The sequence below is a fragment of the Budorcas taxicolor genome, chromosome 19 (genome assembly GCF_023091745.1).
Source record: "Budorcas taxicolor isolate Tak-1 chromosome 19, Takin1.1, whole genome shotgun sequence".
Lineage (NCBI taxonomy): Eukaryota > Metazoa > Chordata > Mammalia > Artiodactyla > Bovidae > Budorcas > Budorcas taxicolor.
The window spans coordinates 8293398-8307385 of NC_068928.1; the positions used below are offsets into that span (position 1 = coordinate 8293398).

At 52.5% G+C, this 13988-nt stretch overlaps 1 protein-coding gene across 4 annotated transcripts in view; it reads left to right on the forward strand.

The window, feature by feature from the left end:
* The window catches only part of MSI2 (musashi RNA binding protein 2), a 409668-nt gene that overhangs the window by 327385 nt on the left and 68295 nt on the right, over positions 1–13988 (forward strand). For all 4 annotated transcript variants that reach the window (XM_052657188.1, XM_052657186.1, XM_052657187.1 and 1 more), the window contains exon 8: positions 9032–9114. In XM_052657188.1, the coding sequence (XP_052513148.1) occupies positions 9032–9114 (83 nt within the window). The remainder of the gene's footprint in view (positions 1–9031; positions 9115–13988) is intronic.

The following is a 13988-nucleotide window of genomic DNA, read 5'->3' on the forward strand; positions in this document are numbered from 1 at the left end:
AGACTAGCTTAGGTGATGCTCTAGTTTTCTTGATAAAATTGATCTTTGGGGTGTTGCTCTTAAAACTCTCGCTGTCCCCTGCACTGTCTGTATGTAAAGGGCGCGTCTGCACCAGAGAGGGGATGCTCAGCTGGCCGGGACGGCGCTGCTGCCTCTCCCGCGCTCTCCTGCTGGGTCGTAAGCCTGAGGGACTGTTGGCCGGTTTGTAGAGGGTCTCGCTGAGCAACGAGGGTGGGGCTCCAGACCCAGGTAGGACGTGTCGAGAACCCAGCAGATACTGGGTTTGGGGTAAGCCACCTTCATGTGAAGGAAGGAGGCTGGGGTGGAGTGAACATAGCTTTCCCACCCCTGCTGTCTGAGCATCAGTGCTCGAGTCTGTAAAGTGGGGACAGCCATCCCTAATCCACCCGGGGGTGATTGGTGAAGACTGAGTTAAAGCTGCTCAGTAAACATAGTACGCTTTCTCTTTTTATAATTATTATTAGAATGTGGAATGGTAATAAAAAACCACACTTAGGATACCAGACAGTAGGTATGATCAAAGGAATTCCCATCCCTGGTTTGGTGGGAAGCGACCTGCTTATCTGCCTGAAATCCACAGAAGTGTTTGAGTGTGAGAGCAGACGGGCTTCCAGGTGGCGCTAATGGTCAAGAACCCGCCTGCCAATGCAGGAGACATAAGAAACGCGGGTCCCATCCCCAGATGGGGAAGATCCCCTGGAGGAGGGCAGGGCAACCCACCCCAGTATTCTTGCCTGGAGAATCCCATGGACAGCGGAGCCTGGCAGGCCTCAGCCCATAGGGTCACAGAGTCTGACTCGACTGAAACGACCTAGCAGGCACACGCGTGAGAGCGTCACGCCCGGGACGGTGGCCCCTCCTGCCCAGTACCTATGTCTGAAAGTGCTCAGGAAAGTAATGGCAGCTCAGACTGGACTTCACTGATGTCCGGGTAACAGGTAGCAAGTATCCCCAAGTGGCAGGCAGTCATCGGAAACGTGTCCTTTCCTTTGGAAAGGCAGCTTGTTTTTTTTCTTCGAATAGATCAGTCTTCTGAGTTACATTTGTTTAGGACAAACTCAAGGGCATGTGAAGCCAGCAGGTCCCACCAGGTAAGGGGCCTTCACACCCTAGCCAAAGTTCCAGGAAAACCTTTCCAAGGAGATGAAACCCATGGCCCAGACATGGTCTGAGTTGGGGGCAGGGTGGGCAGCCCGAGGTGAGGTGTCATCAGTAGACACACGGCTACCTTGCTGAAGCCCGCAGACCTCCAGGGCTCGAGCCCCAGGCCTCCCCTTCTCGGGACCATGGGGCCTCCAGACCAGCAGGGAGGGGGCACGAAAGGAGCCAGGCACGACTCCTGGCCAACTCCTGCTCTGACTTTGGGGCCACGTGCCCGCATGGAGGAGGCGTGTAACTGTGCCGAGCAGTTGAGCAAAATGACGATGGAGGAGGCTGCCCTGCCCCTCGCAGGGTTGCCTTGGGGACCAGGGAGGGTGATAACAGGAGAAGTCTTTTGAAACCAGAAAGTGCTCCCCACGCCCGGACCCAAGGGATTCATATTTATCCTGGAAGCAGCCCACGGCTGCTGCTGCTTCCCACCAACACCGGGTTATTAGCCAGAAAGGGAGGTTGCGTCGGTTATAAATACACTTGGCGTATGCGTACCTTAAATTCCTCATGGGATACCCAGAATAAATTTGACAGTCTGGGATTTTTTTTCTCTCTCGTGTTTTTCCCCATTAACCAAGTGTGTTAACTCCTAACTTGCATTGATTTTCACTGAAGATGCATTGGACACCATGTGATTGCCTATTAGTGTTCATTGACCTATATGATAAGAAAAGAAAAATTATTTTTGAGGCTAAGAGGAGGCCGTCCCCGTCTTTCCCTCCTGACCTAAAAAAGAATTCTTAGCTGTTGGCTGTTCCTCAGTGACTGCGTCTGGAGCAGGTCATTTTAATTGTGAGGCATCTTGTTCTCGGACCTCTCGTCTTCTGTGTGTGTTCGTGTGTGTTTACAGCTTTGCATCATTCAGGTGAATAGTCAGTGTTGTTGATTTGAATAAAAGAGGGGAAAAAAAGGTTTGACTGTTGAACGCTTATCTCTTAAATAGAGCCTACTTGTTAGTTTCCATAATAGCTTCATTCAAGAGAATGCTGTAGAATTGCATTTTTAAATGCTCACTGCTACCCTATATATGTCCGTTTTTAAATCCCTTTTTGTTTGGGATTCACCTTCCCACCACCTTCTTTGTCCCAGTTTTGCTGACTCCTGGCGTCCCTCAGAAGTGCGGGTAGGGTTAACTTGGGGACTTGGAGAGAGGCAGGCAGGTTTCCTTTGCTGATGACGAGGGAGAGGGTCTCTTTGGGGAACTATCCTGTTTCCCCCCAAGTTTTGGCCCTGTGCCACTCTCCTCTACCCCACTTGTTTTCTGTCCCCTAGGGATGGTGGCTGGCGACTTTACATGCCTGGGGGGGGCCTTCCCTGGTGGTCCAGCGGCTAAGATACCACCCATCCAATGCAGGGGGCCTGGGTTCGATCCCTGGTCAGGGAAGTGGATCCCGTATGCTGCAACCAGGAGTTTGCATGCCCCAGTGAAAATTCCGGTCTTCCACAATGAAGTTCAAAGATCCCACGTGCCACAGTTAAGACCTGGCACAGCCAAATTAACTAATTTTGAAACGTTTTCTGGCTCTGGCATGGCACCTTCTTAGGACCAAAAGAGACTATGCCCTGAGCAGGGGTGTTCACAGGGGTTCCCCAAGGGGCCCTGCTGGCGTGAGAGCCCTCACAGACTCCGTGCGTCCAAGTCCTTGCCCCGGCAGGGACCAGAGCAGGACTCCCCACGCACACCGGGCCAGCTCTGCTGACTCTCCGTGAGGCCAGAGCGGTGAAGGCACTCTCCTGGGGCACACAGCTCACTACCCGGCCCTTGCTTTTGAGCAAGGATAATTGCGTGTTTTTCACCTGGCTGCTATGCGTCTGATGGACCTTCATGAGACTCCATTTCTGATTCTCTGCAAGGCTCTCTTTTGGAGAAAAATGAGAGGGAAATAGTCAGTCCTTCCCATTCCTTTTTTTCCCCTTATGTTAAAAAAAAATATTTATTTATAAAAAATACAATGGGATAGGTTTATGCTGAGAAGTGCAGCAATAAATACTGTGGAAGAAAACAGAGCAAATCTACATTGGCACAAACAGGAAGAGCAAAGGCGCCCCCAGACTTCAATGTCTGCAGGCCGATTCTGTACATGCTCCTTGTGAAACGCCACTCAGAGAAGATCTCGTCAGCTTAGGTAAGAATAAGTACACATATAATCGCAAATGCACACTGGTCGGGACTAACAATACTGTGGAAACATTGATACGTAAATTTCTAAAATGCTGCATCTTAAATTTAGTTGGCAAAAACCACGTTTAGCTGTAAGCATGTTTAGTCTTCCATGTAGAAATGAGATACTAAACAGTAAAAAGAAAAAAAAATAGCTTCCTATTGTTTGAGAATACCAGTTTAAGCAGAGGACTGTAAAAATGCATAGATTTTTAATGAAAGAACTGACGGCACAAGAGTACTCCTCAGCCTCCTGCGTCTCGTGTGGAATCTGTACATTCGGCAGACTGTTCAAAAGACTGCGATGCCCCGAAAACAGTATGCTAAGTGAAATAAACCAGACACAGAAGAACAAATAGTGTATGATTCCAAGTACATGAAGTGCCTTGAGTAGGCGAGTTCATGGAGAATAAATGTTACTGGGGGCTGCGGGAGGGAGGAAGGGAGAGACATTGCTTCAGGGCACAGAGTTCTGCTCTGGGAGGGGGAAAAGTTCTGGGGATGATGGTTCTGGAGAGTGCAACATCATGAGTGAACGAACATCACCATCCTGCACACTTAAAAATGGCTAAAGTGGTACATTTTATGTTACGTTTATTTTACCCAGTAAAAAATTAATTTCAAAAATGGAAAAGGCTTTGATGCCAAAAAAGGATTTTTCCCACCCACTGGCGCATCCCTCTCAAATTTTTGACTTCCTTCTTCTGCCCTTCACACCTCAGGTTAATTTATTTTGTTGGGGCGGGCGCAGTGCTCACCACTGAGTTGCTAATTCATTGTAAATGGGATGCATCTGTAAGATAAAAATGATTATACGTTCAGGAATAACATTTATTGATAATTAAGTGTTTCGTTGCTTCTTTGCTTTCTCCAAGTGGAATAAATAAATATTTTAGACATAATCAAGTTTGTTTTCTGTTTGGGCCAAACAGGCATGGCTGTTGAAATGATATAGATCTTTAAAATACTGCAAATGAGTCTTGACATTGTTGAATTGTGTTGCGTCCAAGGTACATAGGCTTGAAATCCAGACTCTCTCCTGTGATCAGGAAAATCAGTTTTGTGATACTCGAATTCTGAGTCCTTCGGGATTAGGGAAGGGACCAGCGGGGAGCCAGGATCCGAAGTGATGCTGTCTGTGTGTCTTCCCCCTCCCTTCTGCATGCAGCAGTCTGCATTTTAATTCCTGTCTCCCGGCTCCCTCCTCTGTTCCTCTTCCTGTCTCTGAGCGGTGGCAGGGAGTGGGCGACAGTGAGCCTGGAGTAGCGCTGGGCCAGGAGTTCTGATAGTTACTGTGTGGTGGACCAGGCAGAAGTGGGGAAAAGCAGTTTCCTTGGCAGGGGACTGAACGCGGCGCTTCTAGGTGACTCGACTCACCTGGGCACCAGGTGACGTTAAACCAGTCTCCTCCGGCTCCTGGAGGGGTGCCCTGGACGGGCACTGACTCACCTTCTTTTCCGGTGGCACAGATGGGCATGCCTCATTTGTCCACACTCCCCGCCTTCCATTCAAAGCGCGTGCCTTGTCTGGCTGGAGCGATCTCGTGGGACCCGTCTGCATGGGGGTGGCCAGAACCTGCCCCCTTGCTGTCTTAGCTCCAGTGGCTGCTGTGAGAAATGGCAGCTGACTGAGGGCTTCAAGCCACAGAAGTTCATTCTCTCATGGTTCTGGAGGCTAAAGTCCAAAATCAGAGCATCAGGAGGACCACGTTCCCTCCGCAGGCTCTAGGGGCCGGCTTTCCCTCTCCTGGCTCCTGGGGGCTCCCGGCCTGCCTTGGATGGCGGCCTTGTCCCTGCAGGCCCTGCGTCCGTCCTTACGGCCGTCTCCCTCGGAGTCTCTCACCTTCCTCTCCGAGGGACAGGATGCCTGCCGTTGGAGGGCAGGCCGGCCTAACAGTGGGCTGATCTCTTCTTGAGATTCTGAACTTATATTTGCAAAAGCCTTTTTTTCTAGATAACATCACTTTCATAGTTTCCAGGGGGTGGGATGTGGACCTACCTTTTCGGGGCCGCTGTTCATCCTGATTGGCAGTGGGGTTCTCTCCCTGCCTAAGAACTGGCCCATCTTGGCGTGTTGAGGGTCTGCATGTTGCCTTGGTCTGAGTTTGGGCCAGAGGGGCAGCTTCAGAGACAGAGGAGATGCCAGAGTGACTCATGGCCTAGATGTGAGGGTCTCAAGGAAGGGGGAGGCCTGCACAGGGAAGAAGTGGGAACCTCTGACCTGTCCCTTGAGAACAAGGACACGAGGCTGTGTTGATGTCCATGTCCAGCACGGCGCCTGGCACACAGGGAGCGGGTTTATGCCCGGGAGGGCCCGAGTCCATCTTGAGGGAAGGCTGTGATGTGGGTTAGCCAGCCGCTCAGGCCCTGGAGGAGCAGAAATGGCTCGTTCTGTTGTGCTCAGCCCCCCACCACTGTGTGTTAGGGCCTCTGTGTGTCCTGGGGACCCAGAGTAAGTAAGGCCCCTGCCCAGCCCTTGTCCTCGAAGCCAGTCTAGAAGGTTCCTGCATCCTCTGCCGTGCTGCCTCTCCCACCCTTGCGGACCTTCTGAAGGCATTGCACGTTGGTCGCTTCTAGGATCTGGGTCCCAGAAGCGTGGCCAGGAAGGGGGTGAGCCTAAACGTTGCCCTCTGCGCGCTGCAGCAGCTCCTGCCTGGATGAGAACCTTGTTGTTGTTCATTCGCTCAGTTGCGTCCGACACTTCGTGACCCCATGGACTGCAGCACGCTGGTCTCCTCTGTCCTTCACTGTCTCCCAGAGTTTGTTCAATTTCATGTCCATTGAGTCGGTGGTGCTAGCGGTCTTTTCAGGCCCCTTTGAAGGGGGACTTGGGCAGCCGTCACAACAAAGCCCGAAGAGAAATCATTCGGAGACTTGCCTCTGGGTGTGGTCTCCCCCAACCCTGTGCGTGACTGTGGGACCGAGGGCCAGAGAGAAGGCCAGTGCTGCAGGCACTCTCCGCAGGGACCCGGTGTACAGGGGTGTAAGGACCTGGTGAGTTGCTTCCTGTTGGGCCTCATTTTAAACAAAATAACATTGTATCCAAAGACCCTGAGAGAAACTTGCCAACTCTGACCCTGTGTGGCAAAGGCTTGTACATGCCCCTCACAACAGGTCTCTCGATGGGTCTCACCTCCAGCCTTCCGTGTCTGCAGTGGCCTGGGCTGAGCTGCAGAGGCTGGGAACACCGACCTGGTATTTGGTGTTTGGTAATAAATCACGTGGGCTTCCCTGATGGTTCAGACGGTAAAGAACCCAGCTGCAGTGCACAAGACCAGGGTTCGATCCCTGGGTAGGGGAAGATCCCCCTGGCGGAGGGCATGGCAGCCCACTCCAGTACTCCTGCTTGGAGAATCCCATGGACAGAGGAGGCCGGTGGGCTGCAGTCCGTGGGGTCACAAAGAGCCGGACACGACTGGGCAACTGAGCACAGCAAGCACAGTAAATTACATAGCATCGTAAAGATCGTGATAGCCGATTCTGTGGTCATCCTTGCCCTCTGTTTACTGGAGACAGAGAGCAGGGAGTGGCCTTTTCCATCGCTTCCCCAAGGAATCTTCCGGATCTCACGGGAGCTAGGATGTAGGTGTGCAATGCTCGCAGCAGCCTGTTCTCCGCTGTTCCTTGAAAGATGGTTGCAGGTCAGGGAGAAGAGCATCCTGAGAGATTTTCTGTCCACCTGGGATTTCTGGGGCCCAGAGTAGACACAGACACAGAAGCTTAAAAAGGGAGCATCTGTATGTGTACTCATTGACAAGAAGCACTGATTATCATAATACTAAAACAGCTGTTCTGATTTTCGTGTTCCTGGTTGGTGTCCACAGGCCAGGCTCATAACTTTGGAGAGGACAGTATCTTGGTCAGTTGAGCTGTTGGGAAGCTCCCCTGGAAGAGGGCATGGCAACCCACTCCAGTATTTGGGCTCAGACGGTAAAGAACCTGTCTGCAGTGCAGGAGACCTGGGTTCGATCCCTGGGTTGGGAAGATCCCCTGGAGAAGGAAATGGCAAGCCACTCCAGTATTCTGGCCTGGAGAATCCCATGGACGGAGGAGTCTGGCAGGCTGCAGTCCATAAGGTCACACAGAGCTGGACACGACTAAAGCGACTTAGCACGCACATAGACTGGGAGGCTTACAAGCAACAGAAATGTGTTTCTCATGATACTGGAGACCGCAAGCCCACGATCAGGGCGTCAGCATGGTCAGGTTTTTGGTGAAGGCCCTCTTCTGGTTTGCAAAGGGATGTCTTATTGTGTCCTCCCAGGGCAGAGAGCTCAAGGAAGCAGGCTGCCTCGTGTGTTACATAAGGGCACTGATCCCGTTCATGAGGCCTCCACCCTCGTGATCCAAACGTCTCCCAAAGGCCCCCCCTCCTAACACCATCCCGCTGGGGGAGGATTTCAATACATGAATTTGGGGGAACACAAACATTGAGTCCATGAAGTTCTCAGGGCAAGAGTACTGGAGTGGGTAGCCATTCCCTTCTCCAGGGCATCTTCCCGACCTAAGGATTGAACCTGGGTCTCCTGCATTGAAGGCAGATTCTTTACCGTCTGAGCCACCGTGGACCGAGGAGCCTGGTGGGCTATATAGCCCATGGGGTTGCAAAGAGCTGGACACGACTGAGCAACTAACACTTTCACTTCCACTAAACATTGAGCCCATAGCAGGGGTTTGGGTTGTGACCCCAAAGGGTCCCAGCATGCAGTCCCACCGCCTTAGGTTGCAGGTGCGAACCTTGAGGCTCAGCGGGGAGAAGGGGCTTCCCAGGAGGACACATATATTTGATGCAGAGTCAGGACTGGGGTCCGGGTCTGTGGCCTCCCCATCAGGGTGTCTGTGGTCCTGCGTGCATCCGCTGTGGCTTCGTTTCATCCAGGGCAGGGTGCCATCCCGTGAGTGGGTCTGTATGTCAAAGCGCAGCTTACCCAGTGGGGTCCCAGATGGGGCAGCATGCTGAACCCTGTTGGGGGGCGGGAGGAGAAGAAAGCGAGGGCAGGAGGGTGGCGAGAGGCACTCAGGATGCTGAGCAGTGGTCGGCTGCCAAAATTCTTCAGTGCAGCTTGTCTAGCAAAGCCGGCCTCCAGCCGAGTAAATACAGCAGATAGCTGACGGGCTGACAGCAGGCATCAAACAGTCTTAAACTGCACCAAATCCACAGCGCTTTTGAAGCTGCAGTAGAAAAAGGATGCCTGCGCAGAACAGAGGCCTGAGACTTTTAATCGTTTCTTCCAGGCCTCAGGATGTCCTGATGAGGTATTAGAGGAAGTAATTCAGGAAGAAAAGGACAAATAACTGCCTCCGTCTGGAGGCCGACCCGAGGGCTGGCCAGTCCATCGAGGAAAGGGCGAGTATGGCCCCGCGGTCATCTGCTGTCGTTGTCCCCCGCCCGCCCGCCTCCCGCCGGGAGCCGCGGGCTCTGACCCTTATAAATAACAGACACGTAAATTTCCTGTTTGCTTCCGGGCAGATGTAAACCACATGTGCCCGCCGCATGGGGGTGAAGCCATTAACTTTTCCTCACTGTTGGAAGGGTGCGCTGTACAAATTAGAAATCATTTCCTCAAGCTGGAGGCCCCACGCAGGGATCCATTCCCTGCCCTCCTCCCAGGAGCCTGGTCACCACCGCAGGACATCAAAGAAAGGGAACCGAACTCAACTTCTCCTCTCTGTCTTTTCTCCCTCCTTTCTCCTCTAGGGTTTGGCTTTGTCACTTTTGAGAATGAAGACGTTGTGGAGAAAGTCTGTGAGATTCATTTCCATGAAATCAATAATAAAATGGTAAGTTGGTGGGAAGGCAATCTAAAAAGGAGGGGATAGATAATGTATACGTATAACTCATTCATTTTGCTGTACAGCAGAAACTAATATACTGTTGTAAAGCAATTATACCTCAATAAAAATCAGTGAAGCAATGGTAAGTTGGTAGGGGTTACATTGAAATGCTTCCCCTTCCCCCGGATCCACCCCTTGTCCCGCAGACTGCCGCAGCCTGGTCGTGCCTGAAGGTGCGCTGGGTGGGCGCAGGGACCAGACTAAGAGTTCAGCTCTGTGAATGGCAGGAGTTGACAAGGTTTTTCTGTTAAGGATCAAACAGGATATATTTTCTGCTTTGCAGGCCATACAGCTGACTATCCAGCTACAGAACACCTGCAGACAATATATACAGGGATGAGCAGGGCTGTGTTTAATAAAGCTTTGTTTAGGGACACTAAAATTGAAACCTTGCAATTTTCACATCATTTTTATTGATTAAGTGATTGACATTTAAAAATGTAAAAACTGGGGCCTTCCTTGGTGGTCCAATGGTTAAGACTTTGCCTTCCAATGTAGGGGGTGTGGGTTCAATCCGTGATCCGGGGGCCAAGAGTCCACATGCCTCCAAAAGACAAAACATAAGACAGAAGCAATGTTGTAACGAATTCAATAAAGACTTTAAAAATGGTTCACATTAAAAAAAAAAAATTCTTAAAAGAAAAATGTAAAAACCATTCCTGACTCTGGGACTCTACAAAAGTGGCTGGGGGACTCAGATTTGACCTGCAAGTTTTAATTTGCCAACACCTGGTTTTGGTATGTATCTGCTGTTTAGCTTGGTTTTTGAGAGCTCTATCTTAAATATGAAGTTTATTGCCCAAATTATCTATCTCTTTAGGCCCTGCTGGGTAATTAATATTCTTGCCTTCTGATCAGCTAGTGTGACCGTCATGATCAGTTGTTTTGGCCTCCGTTTGGCCTTCAAAAGTCCCCTTTCCTAGAGGACACGCGCAACTAGAAGCGTGTTGGATCATTGAAGTTTGGGTTGCCAGACCGACAGCCCAGAGAAGTGGCCACCAGAGGGCACCATACCATGTGCAGCTCATGCATGACAGCTTGGAAGTCTAAATGCCTTTCTTCCAATTGAGTAGGTGGGTGAGAACCCCCTTCCTGTTGGCTCCAGAAAGATGGCAGCCCAGCAGGTGTTTCTAGAGCCATCAGCAGGTCTTGGGAGCCAGAACATTTGCAGTTAGCAGCACCTCCAGCCCCAAGAAAAGAGGGAGGGCGCCTTTGTGTTCACTCACAGCTGTAACTTTGATATTCTCTTTCTTTAGTCAAAACATTCCTTGCTTCTGAAACATGCATTCAGATAACACATTGTATATTGGTCTGATATGTGTTCACCAACTTTAAATTCAATAATAGAGCTTTTAGTGTGGATAAGATCAAAGCAATCTGCTTAGCATGTGGTTGCTACAGGCCTGATTCAATATTTGACTTGCTAATTTTTTCCCAGGGCACTAAAATAATATTGTTCGTATTGTTCCTAACCGTCATATGCATCTGAAATGAAAATACTGTTTCTTTGCGTCCTGTGGGTTGGAGGCGTCAGCTCAGGCGTTGAAATGGTACCGGGCGGATGGGGGTAGAGAAATAACTGAGGTCCCCTCACAGGCTCCCACCCCCTCCAGCTGATACTTCTCTCTCGGTAGGTCAGTACTTGCTGTTTTTTAAAAAAGACTAGAGACGAGGCTTAAAAGAAAGCTGCTTCTAGTGCCCGGAGGCCTTGTCTCTCTAGCCAGGCCAGCTATGGCCAGACTCCACTGAGGCCTGCCTGGGCACTGGGGGATGGGGAAGGGCCGCCCAAGGCACTGGCAGCCTCCAGTCCTGTCCTGCCAGGACTTCACGGTTCGTCGGGAAGGCCCGATGTCGCCTGGCAAGAGGCCTCGCGGTGCTGCTGCAAATGCATATGTGCGGCCCTTCACTGTTGACTGGCTTGGCGACAAGCCTGAGACGCAAGCGGAAAGGGCTTCCTTCTCCCCGCTGTTCTGTGGGGAGACAGAGGCCCAGGGGATATGCCCCCGGGCCCCCTGGATAGGGAAGGTGCATGGGCCTTGGGGTATTGGCTGCCAGGCAAGCTCTGCAGGGGATTATTTTTGGTTTGGAGGTGGGGAGGTGGACCACCAGATGACACGGGGGACAGTCAGAACCTAGAGCTCCAGGCCCGGGTAACCTGCAGACTGGCCTGAAGCCAGAGAGGTTTGTAGCCGTTGTTCCCCGTCCGTCACGTTTGTCCCTTTCTTTCGCACCAGGGTGGAAGCCGATGGTGGCAGGCGCAGGTAACGGTGTGCAGAGCGTGAGGTCTCTGTTTTCTGTGGAATCTGGGGCTGGTTTTAAGAGAAGAAGCAGGAATGGACATAGGCAAGAGGCATGAATCCGGGCCAGACGGGTCAGGATCACAGAAGCCAATGGAGGCATCACTGTAGGTGCCCAGAGCAGCCCCACCAGGTACAGGCCCGGAGGGGGAGCTTAGAGGTGCTGGAGAGGGTAGCATTAGGTCACCTGGCTGAGCTCCAGCGTAACAGGAGGGACTGTGCTGACCACCTCGCAGGGTTGATCCCACGAGCAAAAGCCCCAGGTTGGGCTTGATAAACATTAGCTCTTGCTGTGGTCCACAGTGCCATCAATGAAAGGACTTCTCCAGCAAGCTCCTGTCCTCGGAAGAAGGGTGGAATTTAAAGCACATCGGTAGAGGGGCCCACATCCTGAATTGCTTTGGGTTCTGTGATACCGGTGTCTACTTCTAAGACTCACAGAAAAAAGAAATGAATTTAAACTGTGCCGTGGACAGAATTCAAATGAGAGATCAGAAAGACTCTGAGAGCTCAGAGACTGCCAAGCAGAAACAGGGGCGGCGGTGAGAATGTACGTAGGAGTGTTTTGTAAACTGGGCTGTGCTCCAGCACTGTGAAGACAGATCTCCTGGAAGCCTTGTGGGGACAGAGTGGCAGGGGCCCCCTCCACACCCCCGAGCCCCTGCAGCTACCGTTGTCTCCTGTCCACAGGGAGAAGAGAACTCACTATGCTGAGTCACAAACACAGGACTCGAATCCAGCTCTTCTGATTCTTAATCCGGCACTCCTGTGCCTGGCACTCAGTGGGCCCTGTGTACATGATCGTGGAACCAAGAAAGGGTTAGGTGAGGGACTCTGTGACAGTAAGGCATGTCTCATTCCCATAGCCATTTCCCACCTGATTTGGTTGTTGAATTTCCTGGGCATTAAAAAAAAGAGAGAGAGATGAGGGTCCTTCTCTATGTCCAGGACAGCCAGCAGCTGATGGAGGGGCACGTGCTTCTACCTGCAAAGGAGCAGGGAGGCCAGAAGAAGAAACTGTCCCCTGCTCGCTGCTCCCCCCCCCGCCCCCAGGGAGGTCAGGGTCACGGCAGGGGGATGGGCAGAGCCACGCCTGGCGCCCCCACACGAGACCCCAGGAATCGCCGGTATTTGGGGAAGCCAACGCCACCATCTCCTGAGTGCTTGCGTTATGACTGCCGTTTGACCCTCACCCACACCTGGAGAAGGTGCTGATTATTATTGTTTAAATTTTATTTATTTTAATTGGAGGCTAATTACAGTGTTCTGGTGGTTTTTGCCATACACTGACATGGGTCAGTCATGGGCATATGCTTGACTGATAAGCAAGGTGAGGCAGAGAGAGGAGTCAGGCAGCTTGCTCGGAGCCACACGGCCAGCCAGTGGCTGCAGCAGGTTCCAGGCCAGAGCTCCCGTCTGTACCCAGTAGGCCGCTCCTCTCGTGGCTGAAGGGGACCTGGAGGGGCATCATCTTCTTCCAGGGCCGCTGACCGCCCCTCTCAGCAGCCACACGGCAGCCCAGGTGGTTCCAAGTTCTCCCGCGAGCACGCAGAGGATGCAGGCTCACTCAGGGCCAGGCTCCCGACTGGCAAGAAGGGCTAAGCCTCCGAGGGGTCCCTGAGGGCCGCAGGCCTCTTCCCCACTCCCCCCCACAACCCGAGCTCAGGGCCCGACCCACGAGACCTGGTCCCGGTGTCCGACCAGACACAGAACGGAGTGCAGACGTGGCTCCTCACAGTCAACACACAGGGCACGTGTGGGTCATGTGTTGACCATCCGGAGGGGCGCCCCCTGGGCCCCAGCGCCAGCCCGCCAGCGCAGTACAGTAGTGACGCCTCCCTCCCGCCTGGGCCTGATTAGTCACAGTGCAGCCCCCAGGGCCTCCGACAGCCACGGGGAGGGAGGTGGGGACTGACAGAGACCGCCCTGGGCCGGCCTCCTCGGGGGCCTGGCTCAGCCCTCACCTCAGGAGTCGGGGGGCAATGCCAGCTGCAGCAGGTGAGGACCCAGGGTCCAGCTAGAAACGTGCCAGGCAGGGGCACTTCGAGCCCTTCCCTGGCTCTGACCCACTGCAGGACATCAGTGCCCACCAGGCAGCTCACACTCAGGCGGCTGTCGTCCCCCCGCACGGAGCGGGCAGCAGGGCTCACTCAGGAAGGGACTTCCGCCACCCACGGCTGAAAGGGCAGTGCTGGGATTTGAACCTGTGTCCTCCTGGCCCCAGCCCTGGGTTCTTCCCACTCTACGCTGCTGCCCCCTTAGACAGACCTCATCATGGAAAAATCTGGACAGATTTGACTGGTGGATACAAGGGCAAGGTTTTGTTTTATGCAGCAATTGCTATAGGATTCCTTTAAGCATCCTTTTCCTTGTTCCTTTAAGGCGATCCGATGTATGAAAATTGCTAAGCAAGCTTGTTAGGAATGCAGAGTATCAGGCCCTGCCCCAGATGTGCCGAAACAGAATCTGCATTTTGAGAAATCCGCAGTGATTTGTGTGCACATTAAAGTCGGAGTGCTCTGG